At 38.9% G+C, this 24139-nt stretch overlaps 1 protein-coding gene and 1 long non-coding RNA gene across 3 annotated transcripts in view; one reads left to right on the top strand and one right to left on the bottom strand.

Moving 5' to 3' along the window:
* LOC147915726 (uncharacterized) overlaps nucleotides 1–14982 on the bottom strand; it is a 46672-nt gene extending 31690 nt beyond the window's left edge. Inside the window, exon 1 of the long non-coding RNA XR_015554157.1 lies at nucleotides 14832–14982. This is a non-coding gene — a long non-coding RNA (uncharacterized LOC147915726). The remainder of the gene's footprint in view (nucleotides 1–14831) is intronic.
* PKHD1 (PKHD1 ciliary IPT domain containing fibrocystin/polyductin) overlaps nucleotides 1–24139 on the top strand; it is a 431042-nt gene that overhangs the window by 380028 nt on the left and 26875 nt on the right. For both annotated transcript variants that reach the window (XM_014782549.2, XM_087438704.1), the window contains 3 exons: nucleotides 8209–8344; nucleotides 9336–9423; nucleotides 21440–21547. In XM_014782549.2, the coding sequence (XP_014638035.2) occupies nucleotides 8209–8344; nucleotides 9336–9423; nucleotides 21440–21547 (332 nt within the window). The remainder of the gene's footprint in view (nucleotides 1–8208; nucleotides 8345–9335; nucleotides 9424–21439; nucleotides 21548–24139) is intronic.

Genomic DNA, 24139 nt, shown 5'->3' with positions numbered 1-24139 from the left:
CAGGGGTTGTAAAATCTACAGAGCAGTTAGGTCTCCTGGAGGATGCAGATCCAGCTGAGCTAGTTAGTCAGAGGTCATTCAAGGTTACAACAGGGTTTCTTTTCTACAATATGGCTTCCCTTATGTCAACCTTGTCTTGAGCCAGTATCATTATGATATTATGCATGAGAATACAAGAATCAGAAATCTGAAGAAAATTATACTAATGTATCTTAGCTTATGTGTAAGTGTATTTTCTTTCCTTCATTCCAATTTTATTTAGATCCCATTGGGTTCTTATAAGTATATTCTATGTCCTGGTGACTAGGGAGAAAAAGGGCCAGTCCACTGATAAATTTCATTTAGGTTTTAAAGTACTGAGCTTTCCTAGTAGGTCATCATTCCAAAATGACTGATTTTGATATTATATATAAAAAAGACTCAGTGAATATTTAGCCTCTAACTAGAAGGAGAGAAAAGTCAAAGAGTAGAAGCAATGGAGGTGCAGCAGAGGAAATCCAGCAAAGAGAGTGGACCCAGCACAACTTTATGTACACAGACATATGTGTGAGATGTCATTCTATCGTGAGGAAGTGAGACAGCTTCAGAGAAAAGATCACCTTTATTGTCCACCATCCATTATAGCCATCATATTTTCACTTTTTACTCAGATATTTCTGATTTAATGAGAAACTGCTGAGCATGTATATTATACCGTCAATTTTCTGTTGGGGTGTGTTATAGTCCCCCATCTCTCTCTGTTTCTCTAATATTTTAAGAGAGATTTTTCTAGACAAAAGGCAAAAAGCAAATCTTCTGAAGATAAGGAAAGGCTGATTGTTAAATATATCTGAATAAATCTCTGCAGAAGGAGAAATGCCACGTCCTAAGGGATTGAACGAGAGTTAGCAATGTTTCCCATGGTCCTAAGAATTACTCAGTAGGGTAAACAACCCTGAAGCCCTGCGCAGGCCCCAAGGCCAGCCTTGTTTCCTTCAGCTTTGATCAGTGTCAGTTGGGACTTCCATTGAACTCACTGGAGAGCCATTGACAAGCTAATGAATTGACCTTGAGAAAGTAGAAATTAGTCTAGAGACGCAGGCCTTTCCATGAAAAGTATCAAGGATGTTCCTGAGAAGTTCACCCTTGTGAATTTAATGGGATTGCGTGCATTTCAATAAATTGAGGCCATATTGGACAATTTATTTTTCACCTGCTTTCAAAAAGCTACCAAATTCTGCTTTGAAATGGAGTGCTGTCTAATTTTTAATTAAATAATGCACAGTCAATTGGCCTCACCCGAGTCTTTATCCTCCTCTAGAGGCCTCTGGATTTAAGGTTCCTCTGCTTGGCTAAGTCAGTTCTATGAACCTGTTTTCCATCTTCCAAAGCTTCATTGAGCTCTGGTGTCAGTTGTCCTCTCCTCTCCTGCCTTCTTTATCCTTGTCGATTGACACCATTTTTATTCTTTTAAGTAATTTCAGTGGAGTAGAGGGAACAGAGATATACATTTGTTCAATTTGCCCTTTTTAAACTGGGGGTTTCCCACGGGGGTCTTATTTCTGTATTCTGTCTTTTATCTGGAATCCTAGCAAGACACATTTTATGTTACTTCCCTTCCTTTCAGTACACACTTAATTTTTGCTCTCTTGAATTTCTTTCTCTCCTTTCTCTTCTTCCTCCTCCCTTTCTCCTGCTTCATTAAAACAAAACAAAACGAAACAAAAAAAACCCTAACTCCAAACAATATTTTTTGTCATATTGTAAAATTAAATATATCTGTATCTTTTATGGAAGTTTAGCTATTGAAATGCCAAAGTTATTTGTGGTTGGCAGAATTTCTAAAATGGCCTCCCAAAGATGTGCTACCCTAATCCTGGGAACCTATGAATATGATCATATAGCACTTCATGAATATACTATGTTAATGTGGCATAGTTGACCTTAAGCTAGAGAAAATATCCAGGATTATCTAGATGGGCCCCATCAAACATATGAGCCCTTAAAAGAGGAGAGCTTTCTACTGCTGTGGCAAAAGAAGGCAGAAGAGGAAGGCAGAGAGATTCAAAGTGTGAGAAGGACTTGAAGTGTCACTGCTTTTAAGACAGAAGGGGCTGCATGAGAAAAAAAATGGGTTGACTCTGAGTAAAGAGTGGACCTTGGCTGGCAGCCAGCAAGGAAACAGGGACCTCAATTCTATAGCCACAAGGACGTGAATTCTACAACAATCGGAATGAGTTTGGAAGTGGATTCCTCCTGAGAGCCTTCATATAAGCAGTGAACCCAGCCCAGCCTCTCTGGATTCTTCATCTACAACCTAGAGATAATAAATTCGCATTATTTTAAGCCACTAAGTGTGTGGTAATTTGTTATGCAGCAACAGAAAACTAATATGCTCTCTCACAGAAAGGTCTTTGTTTTTGACATTGCCATGGACCTTGGGCCTTGAAAACGGTTATAGTGAGAGTGAGCATGACGCCGTGGGGGTGCATACCTCTGTGTGCGTATCCATTATATTAGTAGCTTTTTAAGTTCCCTTGCTCTGTGTAAGGAGCACCCTAACTTGGAATAGAGAAGAAAACTAGGAAAGACAATTGGTGAGACAAGTCTATTGGCACTCAGTCTCATTTAGAATCTTCTTTTGTGCAGCCTCTCCATGCCCCCTGGGCAGCTGCTTTCTAGGAAATGGCTGTTTGGAGTATCGAGGACAGAATCTTTCTGTCAACATGGGGGGATGGTCTTCCCAAGACTGGCAGGATGTTCATCCTGAAAGAGATTCCTATACTGCCCGCTTGTCTCTTTCCTCCTCATGGCAAAACCATAGCTTTGCCGTTAAAGAATGTTTCTGCACCATTTCTTCTTTTCGCTATAAGACAAATTCATTATTTTGTTGAGTTAGGTGGATGGCAAAATTGTCATAATGGTATCTCATATTTGTGGCTTTGTGGGAAAATGAGATGCTCTGCATAAGCAAACTTTCCATTTAATTAAAAATTATTCCTTTTATCACTACAGTTTTTAAAAGCTTTCATCTCTTAAACTTAAAAAAAAAGAAAAACCATTATCCAGCCTTATCAAATGGGGAATAACATAGACCATTCACATTTTTATTGATGATTCATGGTCATCATTAAAACTATCATTTATTTCATAGCACTGTTTCTGCAGTGATGCCCTTAGGGACTATTGTTCTCATACTAAATGGCCCCAGAACACTAAATCTTGGATTCTACTTCTGCAGTTTATATTTTTTCTGCTGTTCCTTATAAACAAGATGTTAACTGTAATCCATTGCGGCTGCTGATATATCTGCATCCAACAGTTCCCCACCCACATGCACATGTAGTTCTAATTCCAAAATTGAACCACACCACCTTAAAATCAAGTAATTTAAGATTTATGTGTGCAGATGGTGAAGTTGTAGGTAAATATAATACAGACTCATGAAAGCTTACATTTCAATGTTTTTGATTTCCCAAACATTAATTGAATAGTTATTATGTCCAAAAACTTGTATGGCTCATATGAAAATCTATAGGTTTTAAAATTAATAGATAGGCAAAACAAATATTTATGCAACTATTTAATAAGAATATGTTATATTAAATATGCTTATTCTATGTCTATTACAAAGAAATCATTAATTCAATAGGAACCTGCTTAACCATTAATCTAGTTTTTCATAAAATTAACTTAAATATATTTTTATCTTTATAATATTTATTAGGTGGTCAAGGCTTCAACTTACTATTATATTCCCAAGAGTACCTTAGCACAGTGTCATGCATAATAAATGATAATTACATATTTGTTGCAAATAGTGAAATGTAACCTGTTTGGCTTCTCTGCTATTCAGATACACCTGTGCAACCAATATCGTGTATTGAATCCCTTCCGTCAGAAAGATCTTGAGTGATTCCTGTTTTCCTGGTCAGACTATGACTACTATAGCACCCCAATACAAACAGGAAATTTTGAATATTTTGTATATGATCTTCAAAAATGTATTCAGAGTTTCCATTATCCCAGATAAGATATTCATGCTAGATTTATAACACATTATTTTAAGTGATTTACCAACTACAGTACTTAGGTTTTGACCCTGAATTGACCTTGTTGGAAGACGTGCCATGTTTATTCCATGTCTTTATATACTCCTGGCACACTGCAACCTATACCTAGGGTTACTCAAATCTCACTTTGAAATGAATAATTCTATAGAATCACAGGAGTTTAATGATAAGTATTAGAGCATGGCAGTCAGCACACCAATTGAGAAGTGTACCAGAACTTGATGTTGGCCAGGCCAAGATAGGTGGTGGCTTTCCAGAGGCATTTAGTGACCTAAGAACAGAGGAAGAGCATGGTGGGTACTAATTTTTCATAGTGTTACTATAGTAACATGTATCAGGTGCTTACTATGTGCCAGGATTGGAATCACTATGCTATTGTACCAGAAGGAAACCACCAGGTCATAAGACATTTCTTCCCTCTTAGAAGTTGACAACCACTAAGGACATCTGGCTAGGTTTAATAGGGAGCATAAGAACTATGAAATATAAGTAAAATGGTGTTTGTCAACTAAGAGATAGCCAGGAAAGTCATTCTTGTCTTACAAACTATATGGAAGAATGTTCCTGAAGGACAGAGGTCGTGGTGTTCTATTTATCTTTGTGTACCTGACAGTGCCTTGAACAATGTTTGTATATGGTAGGAGGGTTAACATATGTGAAACTGAATTGACTAGAGAACTACTTTCTTCTTCCAGGGTATAGAATCTGGCAAACTCCCTTGGAATTCAAGTCCTCTAATGGCACTCGTAGACTCTCCCCTATCTAGCCTATTTAAAGCAAGCATGATTGAAAATGCGCAGGACACCCTGAAACATTTAATCAAAACATGGGGCTCTTTTACAGGAACCTGACTCAGTAGCTTTCAGGAAATGAATGTTAAAGAGGAAGTGAGGAAGTATGTCTAACCCACACCCTCACCCCACCAGAGGTCTTGCCCACAGCCAGCTTTCACCAATAGGATTTATTTGTTTATTTGTTTATTTGTTTGCTGGGTTTGCCATGCAAATGGAAATAATCCCCACCTCCCCAGAGTAAGCATTTCGGCTCTGGCAGATTGACAAGCAAGACTTGAAGTGAATAGTGGTGATTTCTAAACTGGGATATTTCTATATGCCCTTCATCTTTCTCTTTTAGCCTGCACTTAAGCATTGAAGGAAAAAAAAAATTCTTTCACATACCTGACTGGGTATTGGAAGCTGTTAAATAGTGGTGAAAACTGGGAGGATTGGAGGGAACTTTCCTCCCCTATTTTTTAAAGTTTGGCTGTAGGTCCTTCTGCCTGCAGGCTACAGTCACATTAGCGCTTGGAAATTGGATAACGACAGCACAATGACAAATCCAGGTTGCTTGCAATAAGTTGCTAATCCCTTTGCTTTAATATCGGAGCAGCATATAATGATGTTTGGACATCTCTCTAGTTTACTGACGACCCCACTGGGGCCAGCAATAGAACCTTACAACTGTCTAACAAGGCGTCAGGTGACTCCCGTCGTCACAGCAACGGACACTGGAATCTAATCTTCCCTCCATCCCTTCTAGCACCCAATAACGCCTAGATTATATAAGTGGCCCATCATTGCTTGGTAACTTGAATCAATTAACGTTAATTCGCACAATGCTATGATGTATTGTGATCACTTTCATTTCAGGGAAGGGGGAGAAATTGCTATAAGTCACCTAAAATGAGGTTGTCTGTGGTGCTGAGGTATTAATTGGGTGTCCATATTAAATGCAAAAGGAGCCCCATCGTGAAAGGAAAGTGGATGAGTGACTCTCTTGGCTGCTATTGACCTATCAGAAGAAGACAGTGCCCTTTTCCTTTGCCTTTATCTATTACAGTTTTCCCTATTGCGTGTCAAGTTGATGTATTATAAAAAATTCATTTGGTGACCTTTCACCCCCTTAGCAGATTAAACAATTTCACTTCGATGGCATCATTAACAGGACCCTGCATTTAATGATGATTTCTCTAAAAGGCCACGGAGATTCGATTTTAAGCTAACAGATTTATTGCACTATTATAACATATCGTAAAAAACTGTACCACCTACGGTCAGGTTTTAGGATAGAAACTGCTTAAGAGTTTATGTGGAGCTTAAAGTGGTATTACCTTGGGATACGCTCTAGCAGCAAGTCTCTGACCTCCAGTGCCATGCTGTTTACATTTAATAAGAGATGTTTGCTCACAATAAACTTTAAAGTGTGTCAGGGACGGGCCTTTCAGCGGGGGTTCAGGCAGTCGGTTCCCATCCCTTCATCTCTAGACATCAATGTACTTATGTCAGGATCTTTGATGGAGTCTTTCGGTTCCTTTAACCCACACTGCTAGCCTGCATGCTGTCCTGTATCAGAAAGCACTTCAGAAAGAGGTTAGGGGAGAAATAGGATCTGGTAACAATGTTAGAATTTTCCAGTAACCTAGGACCCATAGAAGGATAGAATTAATAGCATGGATTTTAAAAATCTGATTTAAATTGTTCCATTTAAAAAAAAAAAGTCAGGCTAAGGAAACTAATAAATGATGATTAGGCTAGTGTATGTTGAATTCCCAGTAAGTGATTCTAGCAGAGAGGTCAGGGCCTTAGCTGGTAGATGACCAAAGGGGGTTGTTAGAGCCACATGTTCCCACTCTGTCCCCATTTCCCAGGATTCTCAGGGGAGAGGGAAATTGCTTCCTAGAGAAACTTCATAGTTGGTTATCTAGTGTATTTGCTCTTCCGCTATTGCCTCATTTTAGGACTAATTGTCACCATTACCTGACATTCACTCTCCACTTTAGATAAATATTTTATCCTTTTCTCCTCACAGAAAAAAAAAAATAAGTAAAAGGTGGGGGAATAAAATAGTTGACTCACAGGCATTTAATTGAGGGCAGGATAAGATACTTTTTTTAAAAAATAAAAGCCTTGTTAGACCCGACCTAGGCTGTTTTTGAGTATAAATCACCAAGGGATGCTCTATATTAGGGTGATATATGTGATAAATGATGTCTATATATCTCTATTTAATTGCTAAAAATCAATTGCATGTTATGGTGTGTAATACACAATAAGCTTAATGGGACAATAGATATATAATCTATAATGTTCTTTTAATGAAGATATCTTTGGTTATCAAAAATACCAAAGCTCTGGGAAAAAGACCTTTTAAGGTATTGTGAATTATATAACCATTTTATTATTATTTTTTATTTATTGCATTTTACTGCTAAGTCACATCAGCAATCAATGTGCTCGAAAGAGGTGAAAAACAATATAGCCCATTGGTTAACTGCTGGAGACCCTGGCCACACACTTACTATGTGTAAGACCTTTAGCAAGTGACTTCAGCCTTTTTGGACCTCAGTTTCTTCATGTGTAAATAAGGGTACCTACATCATAGTGTCATTTTAAAGATACAATGGGTTTATATGTGGGAAGCTTAGAATAGTACCTGGTACACAGTAAGAGCTCAGCATATATTTATAAGTATTATTCTCCCTATGGGCTTCATTCAGTTAAAATAAATTAATCAATTAATCCCACGGTTATTGAACCTAGTTAGTGCAAGCACACTGTGGAGAATATAACTATGAAAGGGTTGTTGTGAGGTTTCCATGAGCTTTTCCATATAAAACAGTGGTGTGCAGGAGCTGGCCCTCTGGCATGTCTTCCCAATTCTTTTCAGTGATGTCATCTCGGTACCACTGAATCAGCCATAGTGAGAGTACGTATACTCCGGAAACTGGAAAACGCTACAAATCAGGGCCTATTGGGGGAGAGCTGATTTACGAGCATACTACTGAACATATCCCACCTTCTAAGTATTTCAGTCTGCTAAGTTCCCTCTCTGAAGCTTTGGGGCTGATGTTAATAAACTGTGATAAAAACCTAGATTCATAATTTGTGCTTCTCCCCCCCTGCCGCCCCCCCCGCTCCCCCCACACATACACATACACCCAGTCTATCCTTTACTTTGGATAAGCAAACATATAAAATAAACATATAATTATGCTTTGGTTATAAGGTCATGTTTGCCGTACAGTATATTACTAAGTTTCTAGAAACAAAGGCAAATGTGAATATTTTCACTGGTAATAATGTATTATGGAAAATAGCTACTGCAGTGATATTTGTAATCTCATGGATGTATTCTATTTTTTTTTAACATGTGCCAGAAATACAAGCAGCTTTAAAACTGGGAACTTGATATATACTCGGCCCTATGCTCTTGCAGTCCTAGTTGAGCCTTCAGATGGAGAAGTGGGAAAAGAACTTGTAGTACAACCACAACTGGTTTTTCTAGATAAGCAGGTAACTTGTTCACAGGTAATAATCTTTCTTTAGAGCCAGGTGGCATTTTGTATTCAGCATATGTTTTCCATTTCATCATCATGATGCATATTTACAGAGTGCCCACTGCGTGACATTTGCTGCGCTTAGAACTTGTTACTACTCTCTTCATTTTCCTTCACAGCCTACTTTCCTTCCACTTGCTATGAAAGTCCAGAATTTGATTAAGGGTAAAAATATAATTCTGATACCTTTCCTCCCCAAGCGAATTCTTCAAGTAGGTCTCATATCTTCTCGGAAATCTAGCCTTCTCAAAGAAGTATATCTATATCTGAAGGAGTAATTTCATATGCTAATGAAGGCATTTATGCCATCACATCTGCATTATAGTCTTATGTTATTTTAAATGATTTCTCTTATATGTGGTTAAGTAAATCATCAACAAGAGGCTTCAGTGCTTAGTTCTAATTTCAGTGTCCATGTCCTCCACTTCTATTTTATGTTTTCTGTATTTACTAAAGTCATGAGAAAAAAAAAAAAGTGCAATGTGATAGTTAAATCAGCTTTCCACTCTTTATTTTTAAAATGCATCCCCTGACATGTTTGCAGAGGGCAGAAGGCCGTGGGACTGAGGTTCACACTAGGAAACCTGTCACTTTCGATCTAGTCTGGCACTCCTTGACTCTCCCCTGCTTTCTTCTCCTGACCTTTCGTTCCTTATTAACCTTCAGCACATAATGCCGCTCTCCTCTTCTATAACTTAGCTTTCCTTTCTCCTTTTCACTGCCCTGCCCTAAATTTTCATGCAGTAATCTCTCTTCTCTTCTCTCATTAAGCTAATTTTGATTATTCTTAACAAGAGAAAAAATATTTATTTATCAATTTCCTTCCTTTGCTTATTATTTCTACCTAATATGTGCTTTATGAAAGATTTTGTCTGAATTCTTTTTTAGATAACTTCACAAAATTCTCTTCTGAATCCATCTTTTTCTTTCTTTTTTCCTATCTCCAGAATCAGAGAGTGGAGTCCTTGGGCGCCCCCTCAGAGCCTTGGGCCATTTCTGTTTCCCTGGAAGGGACATCAGACTCAGTGCTGAAAGGTAGGTATCTGTGACATTCAGAGACCTGTTAGCACTGCATCTGCACAGAAGATGTTTGCAACCATTAGGAATTCACAGCAAGGTTGGTAACACTCAATATCTTCAGTAATTTGAAAGAAATCTCCTTCATCCCAGTCTACAATGCCAGTCTCTGCGAAAAGGAAGATTGGGCTGGCAGTAAATACCTAAGGAACCACCTCCTCCTCTCCCTTCCCTTGCATGATGAAGGAACATTTTCGTCATCCCCGTATCCTCAATATGGTGTAAGGAAAAGGGCATGGAATCTTCAGCTGGGTCTCAAATCCCAGCTTTGCTATGGACTACTCAGGCCCCCTAAGACAACAGGTTCTCTGGTACAGCGTCATGGACTGGCCCAGGGAGCAATTCACAGGTAGAATGTGGCTTCTGTAGGGAAGCAGAAACACTCATTCTTAATGTTATAAAGAATAAATGCAATGGCAAATGTGAAGCACCTAGCCCAGAGCAGGCCCTCAGAGTTCATTGTCCCCTCTCCATCTTTCTTTGCCCTCTCTTACCTTCCTGCTCAATGCCAGTACCACTGCTAGCTTCATTTAATTTCCCTGGAGCCTGTGTATATGAAAATCTAAATGGGTATTACTTAAAGTGCAGATTCTTAGCCTTGGCCGAAGAAAGTTTGATTACATATTCTTCAGAGAGGCCCAGAAAGTGCATTTGGGGGCCTGGCCTAGAAAGAAACAAGCAGATATGCATGGTTTTTATAGGAAAAATGGTTCCTGAGTTCTAAGTTCTGACAAAAAACTCTTGGAATACAACCAACTCAAAGATATGAGAAGGTCCCCTAGTGGGCTGTCACAGGTTAGGAACTCAGAATCCCCAAGGGTCAGTCCTGCCACTGCCACTGGTCTGTCTTGTCTTTGTTTTAGAGCTTAAAAAGTGCAGGTTATTTTCTTATGAATTGGTTCAATCATTATGTTGTTATGTTTTAAAACAGTACACAATGTGATCCACAGAAAATATTTTAAGGAGAATGTGTTTGAGAAGCAGAAAGAAGGCAAAGGAGTCTAGCGACTGAGGGAGTTAAAGGGAGGAGGTGAAGTCAGAGAGGTGGGCTGGAGTCAGACAACAGAGGGAGTTTGGACTTGGCGCTCACGACAGGCGAAGCCATTGGAGGGTTGCAAGCAGGCCGTGAGGAGGTCTGACTTACATGTTTAGAAGACTCCCCTGTTCTGTGGAGGGTGGATTAGAGGACGGCAAGAGTAAATCTAGGAAGCCAGTTGGGAAGTGATCGCAGAAGGCCAGGCAAGAGACTATGGTGGAGACCAAAGTATGTGGATCCAGAGTCTCTTTTAGCAGTAATATCAACAGGATCTGCTGGGAGTAAAGGAAACAGGACTTAAGGATGACTTTTAGGTTTTGACCTCGATATACTGGGTGGATATTGGTGTTATTTACCGAAAGGGGGAAGACTGGAGAAAGAGCGAAAGGCAAGAGTTTTGATGAGGAGAAACGGGAAAAGGTAAGGAAGCACTGGCTGCTGGGGCCACGTTAAGACAGAGGTCTTTCCGTACGTGTGACGAAAGTTTGGAGACAACAGGAATGATCGGTGTCTGGTTTATGACCGTTACAATTTGTGTTTCAGAGAGTCAAAAGGACTTTCTGTTCTCTTATCTGCTCCCCTCTAGCCCACCCCACAAATTATTAATCATTGTTCCTTCTAGGGGCCTCCTCTATGTGTGCAGCCCAGGGGGGCATCTCTCAACATGCAGATCTTGCCTGAGATCCTCAATGCTCAATGCACAGGGCTGTCCTCTCAGAACAAGCAGCCTCATAGTCATCAGAGCACCCAGAGATTCTCCCTCTGGTTATGGATGGGATTGTGTACTTCCCTCTCATTTGAGGGAGTCCCAATCATGGACAATCATGTTCAACTCTGGGGTTTACTCTGAAGTGAAGAGAAATTTCTTTTGTATCAACCTGATATAATCAAGAACAGGATGGTCCACTGGGGCATTCTGAAATCATCTCCTCTATTCCAGTAGCAGGCCAAAGATTATAATGTCTGAAAAAGTGGACCTGTTAAATCCCTTTAATCCCTCTAACTAGTTTTGATGGGAAAATTACTAAAGTGTCCCAAGAATTCAAACTGATTAAAAATGATTTTTAAGGTAGGTCATGAAAAATATTCTCAGAAAGGAAAGCATCCACTTCCACTCCAAAACCTATAACCCAGACAGCCCTCCTCAAAAACCTGTACAGGACAATCTAGAAGAATCCAACCAATGGATTTACCTTGTCTGCACGAATTCAGAAGTTTCGAATAATTCTAACCAAGAGCTAGGATCAAAATAAATCTCTGAACTAAACATTGTGTTGCTGTTTTAGATTAGAAAGACTTTCTAAATATTAGCTCAGTTGCTGTTTGAAAATAACAAATGTTTTCAAAATATGCATATTAAATAAAGATTATAATGTATATTTTAGTATTGGTAAAAGAAACAAAAAAAGAGGAATAACAGTTATGTCTTAGGTACAATCATCTATCATCACCAGGATTTTTGCATATCCTAATGGGGGAAGAAGCAAGGAATCTGGTTAACTTTTGCCAACTCCTCTTTCTAGAAATATGGTTATAAGTATTGGCTATTTATGCAGAGTTACTGCTGTCATGGTAATAAAGCACCCTTTGAGACTTGTTGGTGACATGTTGAAGGGCAGGTTCCTTACTAATGAATAATTGACACGTTTGATTTGGTATAATCTATTTTGTATGATCAGTTTTGTCACCATTGTCCTGCTTGGGAGATTCAGTAGGAAAGTATCAGGAATGGGCTGAGGTGGTCTCCTATGCACACATTTTTTTTTTTTACCCTAAAATAGGGGGAAGGGGGGGAGAGAGGAGGGTGAAAGGGATAATTCGGCACATGTGTGTGGTGATGGGTTGTAATTAGTATATGGGTGGTGAACATGATGTAATCTATGCAGAAATAGAAGTATAATGATGTACACCTGAAATTTATACAATGTTATAAACCAATGTTACTACAATAAACAAAAAATTAAAAGAAAATAAAATAAAATAGGGGGAAAATTTTGTATAGTTTTCTGTTTTGAGAATGTCCACATCACCAAAACACCCTATTTCATGAGACTGAAAGTGTGTCTTGAAACCAACATGAAGTACTTCTCCTTAACTTCAGAAAGAATGGAACCAAAACCATTTGGGATGAATTACCTAACTTATTCTAAGTATTTTCTGGAGAAAAAAATAGCTACAACAAAACCATATCTATATGTCTAGTGTAAATCATTCATTCTGCAATTTAAGTTCATGTTCTTTTGTCTCAGTAGATCCTCCTCAGTAAAAAAGATGTTATAATCTATTAACAAAAAGTTAATAGATTATAGTAATAGATACTCAAAGATTATTACTAAAGGGTCCTTCAGTTCCTTTGGTATTTAATTATAGATCTTAGTTGTAGACAAAAATATGTTCTTAATATTTGAAAAAATAAAGTCTCAACATTAATGATCTAACAGTTTGCTAGTGTGTGGCTAGGGGTGAGAGGGATAGTTGTGGGGAGAATTTGGGCTGAAAAGGTATTTTAGAAGCCATACGCCCTGCAGAAACACATTCAGGTAGCAGTCCCTGGTAGTCATGTCATCAATTTCAATCTTGCTTCAAACCCAACACCCCAATCTCATCCCATTGTTTATTCCAGCTTGATCAGGGAGCCTGTCAATGGCATTTGTATATTTTACACTTGCCATTCCAGGGATATGATGAACCCTGGAGTAATGTACTGTACTCGGCAGCAACCGCCTCAGCTTTGGGGCACATATGCTTCAAATCTGAGAATATCATAGATATATATGGGAATCTTTGTAGAGATCTCCGAGGCAAGCTGGTATTTAACACAAAAGCAAACTCATTTGGAGCTAAAGTACTTTCCATTAGGCAGTTTGGCGGCTGTTCTACGAGGCAGGCTCACTGTGCTCCACGGACACATTTCGATTAAATGCTGCTTTGTATTCCTCCAAAGATGAGAACAATAAGGACGTTTGTCAAAGGAAAACTGCAGCCAACGATTTCATGTTGAACATCTGTACTCTGCGGTTCATTGTTTGCAAGAGTTTATTGACCATAATTTTGATGCATATAGGTTTTAAAGAGTATAAACTGCATTTATCTTGGGCGCCTATCATTTATTTGAGTCTTGGCTTATTTATTTCCATTTTTCTGGGCATTTTATTTATTTTGGGACTCTGAAGAGATGAAGGAAAAGATGTTTCTGAAAAAGGAAGTTTTAGTTAGCTCTGCAAAATTCATGAGGAAAGACAATATTTTCACAAAAAGGATGGAGCAATTGAATTGAAAAATGTTAACACTAAGCATATTGTATCTTTATGATACCTTTCAGCCTTAAAGATCTCAAACCAATTTATAAACTTTAAGACCACTCTGCTTTCTCAGTGTCCATCAAACCAATCATGGTGACATTTCCAGAGTGAAATGTAGCAGCTGTTAATTGGCAAAGTAATTTGAGGATAGTGGAGTCAGAAGACTAATTAATGGCATTGTGAATGTGATCCTGAGTTAAGTTCCTTCTTTCACTTTATAAATGGATAGCCTACTGTTGGAAGACGTAAACTTTTTGTTTTGCATTTTATGTGGGGAAACCATAGCCCAGGCAATCCAAGTTGCTAAATCAGGGTAGCCTTTATCCGTCATGATTTGATGCATTGCTGTGGTCCTTGTCTAGCAGCTTAATTCTGCTATCCGATAAATTACAGATACCTTGAATAGAAGAGAGGCAAAGCCTAGGAAGTGACCACCTGGAAAGCTAATAGACTTTCTTTCTTGAGAGACATTTAATAAGAAAATAGTCCATATACAGTAGTGGTTAAGAATTGAAATCAGGGCGGAGTCAAGATGGTGGCGTAGGCAGACTCTGAACTCACCTCCTCCCGTGGACACAGCCAATTTACAACTACTCGTGGAAAAATTACCCCTGAGACAGAACTGAAAACTGGATGAGAGGAACTCCTGCAACAACGGACAATCCTAACTGGGGTGGAAGAGGCAGAGACTCCCTTCCGGAGAGGAAAAATGCTGCCTTCACAAGCCGCCAGCGTCACGGCCGCCGGGAGCAGCTCACAGGTACGCAGCCTCCCTGGAGGCGCGGGGCCCTGAGCAGGGGAGCGCCCCAGCTGTGGGCATTTTGTGGACCCAGCACAATCGACACCAGTGGCATAATATCTGACCTTGCCTGCTACTAAAGCATTGGGGAGCACCCCCAGAAAACCCGGTTCACAAAGAAACTAAAACTGGCTCTTAAAGGGCCAGCGCACAAACTCACCCGTTCCAGAAAGCATCCTAAAATCACCAGAAAGAAAGGTGCACACTGCTTTGGTGACAAAAGACTCACCTAATAGGCCCTGACTGCATCTCGGTGAGGGGTGAGACCTCTCCAGGGACTGGGACATTGGCGGCGGCCATTGTTGTGGCCTGGTGTGAGCGTGCTGAGACAGACGCCATTGGAGTTTTCCCTGAGACCTGCTAGCCCAGGGTCTGCTCCACCCGCTAGAGCACCGATTTAATCCAGCTCAGCCAAGGCAGGCAGCCCACCCTAGAGACTGGCCCCACCTAACAACAAGCCCTCAGGCAACGTGTGGGCCTGCATAGATTGGTGACTGGATTTTCTGCAGCCTGGCAACTGAGCTGACTTGAGCGGGGCAGGGTGTGCACAAGGAGCGGGTGGAGAGTGTGGGGTGGTGGCGGAGTGTGTGGGGCTCCCGCCGTGGAGAGACTGGGTCCACTTGGGGAGGTCGGGACGCTCACACGGGGCAGGACTGTGTTGACTGTGTGTGTGGACCTCTGGGCGGCAGGGCTTGTCAGCTGCAGAAGACTTGTGCTTCTCAAAGACCCACATAGGAGGTTTGCCCCACCTTCCAAAGCCTGAAACAATTGGGTGCTCCTGTGCCTGAGGCCAGCCCCACCCAGCTGCAATCCTCAGAGAGCTGACAAGAGACCTAATAGGCTAGAGGTTTACAGCAATTCTAAGGCCCTGAGCCTAACAACCTGCCACACTGGGGGCCTACTCACTTAAAAGAGATACTGCAACACAAATGTGGTATTAGAACTTACAGCCAACTGTGCTGGGGCTCCCCACACCTGATAAAGAGACTGAAGGGCCCACAACAACTACAAGCAGCTGAGCATTACAACAGCTGGCCAGGAGCATAACTCAGCCTCCCTGGGCGCCTATAGGGAGAGCTAACAGGCCACAATAGAAGGACACACGTAGCCCACATAGGGGCCACCCCTGGAACATTGAGAACTGAGGGAAGCACACTGGAAGCCTCCTAAGGCATCACTTACATAAGGTCACCTATCCAAGAGCAGGAGACGTAGCTGACCTACCTAATACGTAGACACAAGCACAGGGAAAGAGGCAAAATGAGGAGGCAAAAGAATACATTCCAAGTAAGGGAACAGGACAAAACCCCAGAAAAGGAACTAAGTGAAACAGAAATGAGCAACCTACCTGACAGAGAGTTCAAACTAAGAGTGTTAAGGATGCTCACTGATCTGGGGAGAAGAATAGATGAACTCAGTGAGAATGTCAACAAAGAAATGGAAGATATAAAAAGAACCAATCAGAAATGAAGAATACAATACTGGAAATGAAAAACTCATTAGAGGGACTCAAAAGCAGAGTAGAGGATACAGAAGAACGGATCAGTGAGCTGGAAGAAAGACTAGAAGAAATTACCCAAGGTGAACAGGTAAAAGAGAAAAGAATTAAAAAGAGTGAGGACAGTCTAAGGGACCTCTGGGACAACATCAAGCGCACTAACATCCGTGTTATAGGTGTCCCGGAAGGAGAAGAGCGAGACAAGGGGGCAGAGAATCTATTTCAAGAAATAATAGATGAAAACTTCCCTAACCTAAGGAAGGAAACAGACATCCAGGTACAGGAGGCACAGAGAGCCCCAAACAAGATAAACCCAAAGAGGCCCACACCAAGACACATCATAATCAAAATGTCCAGAATTAAAGATAAAGAGAGAATCCTAAAAGCCGCAAGAGAATGTCAAGTTACATACAAAGGAAACCCCATAAGGCTATCGGCTGACTTCTCAGCAGAAACCTTACAGACTAGAAGAGAATGGCACGATATATTTAAAGTGCTAAAAGGAAAAAACTTACAGCCAAGAATACTCTACCCGGCAAGGTTATCGTTCAAAATGGAAGGAGAGATCAAAATTTTCCCAGATAAGCAAAAATTAAAGGAGTTTGTCACCAAGAAACCAGTGTTACAAGAAATGTTAAAGGGACTGATTTAAGGGGAAAAGAGAAGACCACAAATAGGAAAAATTATCTATTTCCATGATAAGAATGTAATCGATACAAATGCACAAAAAAGAGGTTAGATATGATATCAGAAACATAAAAGGAGGGAGGAGGGTAGTTAAAGAGTACAGCTTTCAGACAGAGGTCAAACTAAAGTGACCATCAATTCTGTATAGAAGAAGTAAGGAACAGAGAAGGACTACTTAAACACTGAGGAAAAAAAAATAAAAAAGTTAAAAAATGGCAGTAAGTACATACTTATCAATAGCTACTTTAAACGTCAATGGACTAAATGCCCCAATTAAAAGGCATAGGGTGGCTGACTGGATAAAAAAACAAGACCCATATATATGCTGCATACAGGAGACACACTTCAGACCTAAAGACACTCACAAACTGAAAGTGAAGGGATGGAAAAAGATACTCCACGCAAATGGCAATGAAAAGAAAGCTGGGGTAGCAGTACTCATATCAGACAAAATAGACTTTAAAACAAAAACTGTAAAAAGAGACAAAGAAGGGCATTACATAATGATCAAGGGAACAATCCAACAAGAGGATATAACACTTGTAAATATCTACGCACCCAATGTAGGTGCACCTAAATATATAAAGCAATTATTAACAGACATAAAAACAGAAATAGACAGTATCACAATAATAGTAGGGACTTTAACACTCCACTTACACCAACAGATAGATCATCCAAACAGAAGATCAATAAGGAAACATTGGCCTTAAACGACACCTTAGAACAGATGGACCTAGTAGATATATACAGAGCATTCCATCCAAAAACCGAAGAATACACGTTCTTTTCAAATGCACATGGAACATTCTCCAGGATTGATCACATATTAGGCCACAAAACAAGTCTCCATAAATTTAAGAAGATTGAAATAATACCAAGCATCTTTTCTGACCACAACGGTATGAAACTAGAAATCAACTATAGGAAGAAAATCAGAAAAGCCACAAATACATGGAGATTAAACAAAATGCTACTGAACAACGACTGGGTTAACGAAGAAATCAAAGAAGAAATCAAAAAATACCTGGAGACAAATGAAAATGAAAATACGACATGCCAGAATTTATGGGATACAGCAAAAGCGGTTCTAAGAGGGAAGTTTATAGCGATACAGGCCTATCTCAACAAACAAGAAAAATCTCAAATAAACAATCTAAAAATGCACCTAAAGGAACTGGAAAAAGAAGAACAAACAAAGCCCAAAATCAGTAGAAGAAGGGAAATAATAAAAATCAGAGCAGAAATAAATGAAATAGAGACTAAAAAAACAATAGAAAAAATTAATAAAACCAAGAGCTGGTTCTTTGAAAAGATCAACAAAATAGACAAACCTTTAGCTAGACTCACCAAGAAAAAAAGAAAGAAGGCACAAATAAGTAAAATCAGAAATGAAAGAGGAGAGGTTACAACAGACACCTCAGAAATACAAAAGATTATAAGAGAATACTATGAAAAACTATATGCCAACCAATTCGACAATCTGGAAGAAATGGATAAATTCTTAGAATCATACAACCTTCCAAAACTGGATCAAGAAGAAGTGGAGAATTTGAATAGACCAATCACCAGTAAGGAGATCGAAACAGTAATCAAAAACCTCCCCAAAAATAAAAGTCCAGGACCAGACGGCTTCCCTGGTGAATTCTCCCAAACATTCAAAGAAGACTTAATACCTATCCTTCTCAAACTCTTCCAAAAACTTGAGGAGGGGGAAGCTCCCTAACTCATTCTACAGAAGCTGACATTACCCTGATACCAAAACCAGACAAGGACAACACAAAAAAGAAAATTACAGGCCAATATCACTGATGAACATCGATGCGAAAATCCTCAACAAAATACTAGCAAATCGCATACAACAATACGTTAAAAAGATTATACACCATGATCAAGTGGGATTTATTCCAGGTATGCAGGGATGGTTCAACATTCGCAAATCAATCAACGTAATACACCACATTAATAAAATGAAGAACAAAAATCACATGATCATCTCAATAGATGCAGAGAAAGCATTTGACAAGATACAGCATCCATTTATGATAAAAACTCTGAATAAAATGGGGATAGAAGGAAAGTATCTCAACATAATAAAGACCATATATGAGAAACCCACAGCTAATATCATCCTCAATGGTGAAAAACTGAAAGCTATCCCTCTAAGAACAGGAACCAGACAAGGATGCCCACTGTCACCACTCCTATTTAACATAGTATTGGAAGTCCTAGCCAGAGCAATCAGGCAAGAGAAAGAAATAAAAGGGATCCAAATTGGAAAGGAAGAAGTGAAACTGTCACTATTTGCAGATGACATGATTTTATATATAGAAAACCCTAAAGAATCCACCAGAAAACTTTTAGAAGTAATAAACGAATATGGTAAAGTTGCAGGATACAAAATCAACATACAAAAATCAGTTGCATTTCTGTACACTAACAACGAAGTAGCAGAAAGAGAAATTAAGAATACAATCCCATTTACAATTGCAACAAAAAGAATTAAATACCTAGGAATAAATTTAACCAAAGAGGTGAAAGATCTGTACACCGAAAACTATAAAACATTTCTGAAAGAAATTGAAGAAGACACAAAGAAATGGAAAGATATTCCGTGCTCTTGGATTGGAAGAATTAACATAGTTAAGATGTCCATACTTCCTAAAGCCATCTATAGATTCAATGCAATCCCTATCAAAGTTCCAACAACGTTTTTCACAGAAATAGAACAAAGAATCCTAAAATTCATATGGAACAACAAAAGACCCCGAATAGCTAAAGGAATCCTGAGAAAAAAGAACAAAGCTGGAGGTATCACACTCCCTGATATCAAAATATACTACAAAGCTATAGTAACCAAAACAGCATGGTACTGGCACAAAAACAGACACACAGATCAATGGAATAGAATCGAAAGCCCAGAAATAAACCCACACATCTATGGACAGCTAATCTTTGACAAAGGAGCCAAGAACATACAATGGGGAAAAGAAAGTCTCTTCAACAAATGGTGTTGGGAAAACTGGATAGCCATATGCAAAAAAATGAAAGTAGATCCTTACCTTACACCATACACAAAAATTAACTCCAAATGGATTAAAGACTTGAATGTAAGACCTGAAACTGTGAAAGTTCTAGAAGAAAACATAGGCAGTACGCTCTTCGACATCGGTCTTAGCAACATCTTTTCAAACACCACATCTGACCGGGCAAGAGAAACAATAGAAAAAATAAACAAATGGGACTACATCAAACTAAAAAGCTTCTGCACAGCAAAGGAAACCATCAACAAAACGAAAAGACAACCTAACAATTGGGAGAAGATATTTGCAAACCATACATCTGATAAGGGCTTAATCTCCAAAATATATAAAGAACTCATGCATCTCAACAACAAACTACCAACCCAATTAAAAAATGGGCAAAAGACCTGAACAGACATTTCTCCAAAGAAGATATACAGATGGCCAACAGACACATGAAAAAGATGTTCAAAATCACTAACTATCAGGGAAATGCAAATCAAAACTACAATGAGATATCACCTCACGCCTGTCAGAATGGCTATAATTAACAAGACAGGAAACAACATGTGTTGGAGAGGATGTGGAGAGAAGGGAACTCTCATACACTGCTGGTGGGAGTGCAAACTGGTGCAGCCACTATGGAAAACAGTATGGAGATTCCTCAAAATCAACGATAGAACTACCATATGATCCAGCTATTCCACTGTTGGGTATTTATCCAAAGAACTTGAAAACACCAATTTGCAAAGGTACATGCACCCCTGTGTTCATTGCAGCCTTATTCACAATAGCCAAGACTTGGAAGCAACCTAAGTGCCCATCAAGGGACGAATGGATAAAGAAGCTGTGGTATATATACACAATGGAATACTACTCAGCCATAAGAAACGACGAAATCCAGCCATTTGTGACAACATGGATGGACATTGAGGGTATAATGCAAAGTGAAATAAGTCAGAGGGAGAAGGCCAAATACCGTATGATTTCCTTCATTAAGTAGTAGATAATAACAACAATAAACAAACACATAGGGACAGAGATTGGATTGGTGGTTACCAGAGGGGAAGGGGGGAGGGTGGAGGGTGAAAGGGATAATTCGGTACATGTGTGTGGTGATGGGTTGTAATTAGTATTTTGGTGGTGAACATATGTAGTCCATGCAGAAATAGAAGTACAATGATGTACACCTGAAATTTTTGCAATGTTATAAACCAATGTTACTGCAATAAAAAAAAAAAAAAAAAAAAGAATTGAAATCAAGTATATTTGGGTTTTAAGCCCAGCACCAAGTAATACGAACTTTCATGAGCCTATTTCCTAATCTCTAGTATATAGATAATAGCGTATATTATAGGGTTGTGGTGTAGTTTATTTACAATGATATATATAAAGCACACTGTCTGGCATAGTAAGCTTTTAACATTTGTTAGCTGTTATTATTATTATTCTATCCTGAATTATTTGGTTCCAAGACTTTTTTAAGGAAAGCCTGATGGATTTAGTAACCCCTTTAATTAAAAAAAAATTTTTCCTTTGTTGTCCAATTGCCTATCCACAGAGAAGACTTGAAGAAATGCTCTTGAGTAGGTAACTAACATCTACTTTCTGTTTCTGTGCTTGTTGTAGGGTGTACTCAGGCAGAAACTCAAGATGGTTATGTGAGCTTCTCCAACTTGGCAGTTTTGATCTCTGGGTCAAATTGGCACTTTATTTTTACTGTCATTTCCCCTCCAGGTAATTTCGGCACAGTGTGTTTTTATTATCTGCTTCTTGAAAAAAAAATAGCCCCTTCCCCTTTGTAATCGGAATAGCTCCTATCATGAATAAGAAGTCATCATTGTTCAGAAAAAAAATTCACTTGGTTATATCATTAAGATATGAGAAGCAAGACCACATAGAAATTAAGGCTCTGGAGAATCCTGGTAAGCAAGAACCCAAATGTACATTTTCCTCTAATTATTAAAATTTACTTTGAATATTCTACTTTTTTTATTTTGATAACATGTGGTTGGCTATTAATTGGAAAATTTTAATTTATAATAGAGTCATGGGATATTGAGTCTTATGAAATCTTCTCTTTCGGTCCTGCCCACCTCATTCACTGTTTCCCCACCCCGGAAGTGGTGACTACACTCATTCAATATCTGGTGCTTTAGAAATCCGGGTATAAGGTGTGTCTAAATTGCTTATATGATCCAGTTCTTCTTGACAAAACATTAAAAATATCTCTCTTCTGAAATACGTTTGATAATTTTTGCTTTATTAGAGGGTAATACTATTGAACAAGTTTGTGGTGGATCACACGTTAATTAAACTCCAAGCCAGATGAGCCTATGCAAAATACCACTTCCCACTTTTACAAAGAGTAGAGACAATCTCCTCCTACAGAGGAGTAGTGAGAGTGCAAATTTTGATATCCTATTTTTTTTTGTTTTTGGTGAGGAAGATTGGCCCTGAGCTAATGTCTGTTGCCAATCTTCCTCTTTTTGCTTGAGGAAAACTGTTGCTGAGCTAACGTTCATGCCAATCTTTCCCCTATTTTGTATGTGGGACACCACCACAGCATGGCTTGATGAGCGGTGGGTAGGTCCGTGCTGGGGATCCAAACCTGCAAACCCTGGGCTGCCAAAGCTAAACACGTGAACTTAACCACTACGCCACCAGGCTGGCTCTGACATCCTCTTTTTTTTTTTTTTTTTTTTTTGTGAGGAAGATGAGCCCTGAGTTAACATCTGTTGCCAATCCTCCTCATTTTGCTGAGGGAAGACTGGCCCTGGGCTAACATCCTTGCCCATCTTCCTCTACTTTATATGGGACACCGCCACAGCATGGCTTGACAAGCCATGCATAGGTCCATGCCCTGGATCTGAACCTGCGATCTCCGGGCTGCCGAAGTGGAGCACGCAAACTTAACCATTACGCCACCCGGCCGCCCCCCCCGACATCCTCTTTTTAAAGGATTGAATTCTGATAGAGACACAGTTATCTACTTGAAAAAAGTAATTTAAATATTGTATGCATTACTGTGATTTTCTAGGAAAATATTCCTTATCTAAGAGAGTACCTAAAAGGATTTAAAAATACTAAACATCATATTTGACCTGAAAAGTAGATATTTATAATCAATTATTAATTTTGTCAGGAAAGTTAGTTTGATATTTAAAAGACATGCAACTTTGGGAAGCAGTTAATGCACAAGTGTGATAATGCAAAGTTTTATAAAATACCTTAAAATAATCTTTACAGGATTTAAATCTCTTAGTTATTGGAAACAGCAAAGGAAATCAAATGTTTTGATGTGAGGTATCTGAAGCCCAACAACAAATATTTAATTGAGGCCTGATATGAGTCCTTCCTCATGAAACTTAAATTCACACTGTCTTAGTATACTTTTAAAAAGTTAAAAATATGGCTGTCATGAATATATAATGAGCACTTGTCAACAAGTTACTTAACTCATTAATAAAAGAACCAGCAGGATCGCAAAGCTGGTTTAAAAACATTTGAGAAATATAGATTATATAGCCAGGAAAGAACAGCTGAAATAAGTTTGCCAAATTGGATACAGGGCAATAAAACGGTAACCTTTGAGGTTACATGTCTACAAACATCATTTGCATCTTTACTGGACAAAAATCATTTGCAGCTTACCAATCTTCTGCAAATTAACAAGACTGGCCCCTAATTAATGTTAAATTTTAAGTCAAACAAAAGTATGTTCCAGAGAATTTGATAAAACTTGGATAAGCCTGTTTGAAAATGCTCCAGAGTGATCTGTAATCATTTTTTTCCCTTAATTCCAAGTTTTGGAACATTTTTCTTCACCAAGGGAATATCTTCTGAGGTCGGGTAATATTATCATTATTTTGTAGGGCAGATATCCTCTTAACACTTATGAAGGTGTCTTCATGTAAGTTGAGGTTCATGGAGAAACATGTTCAGTCAGTGTCATTGACCATGGGATTCCCAGGGGCATATTTTAAAGAGTAACATTTTAAAGAGTCTGCAGAGCTGGATACTTTGTCCCAGACTTGTTGGATATTTAAAAGACTTTTGCCCTTTAATTTCCTCAGTGGTTAACTAGGACTAACTAAATACTTCATCAATGTTACCTTAAGGAATAAGTTATAAAACCAAATGTAAAATGCAATGCAGACAGAAACTTCTCAGTAACACTTGTGCTTTTGAGCTGGCCTTGGTTTCACATTTGCTAGGCTATGACTTTCTTTTAGGTTCCACCTATAACTTGTCAAGTAGACTAACTGAGGAATCATTTAAAAGTTTTTTCTTTAAGATTTTTCCTTAAATTTTTCTTCATAATTTTCA

This window comes from Ceratotherium simum, chromosome 13 (genome assembly GCF_057802395.1).
Source record: "Ceratotherium simum simum isolate JZ-2026a chromosome 13, ASM5780239v1, whole genome shotgun sequence".
NCBI classification, from domain to species: Eukaryota; Metazoa; Chordata; class Mammalia; order Perissodactyla; family Rhinocerotidae; genus Ceratotherium; species Ceratotherium simum.
The sequence above is the reverse complement of the archived record's forward strand: the minus strand, read 5'-3'. Positions and strand labels throughout refer to the sequence as shown.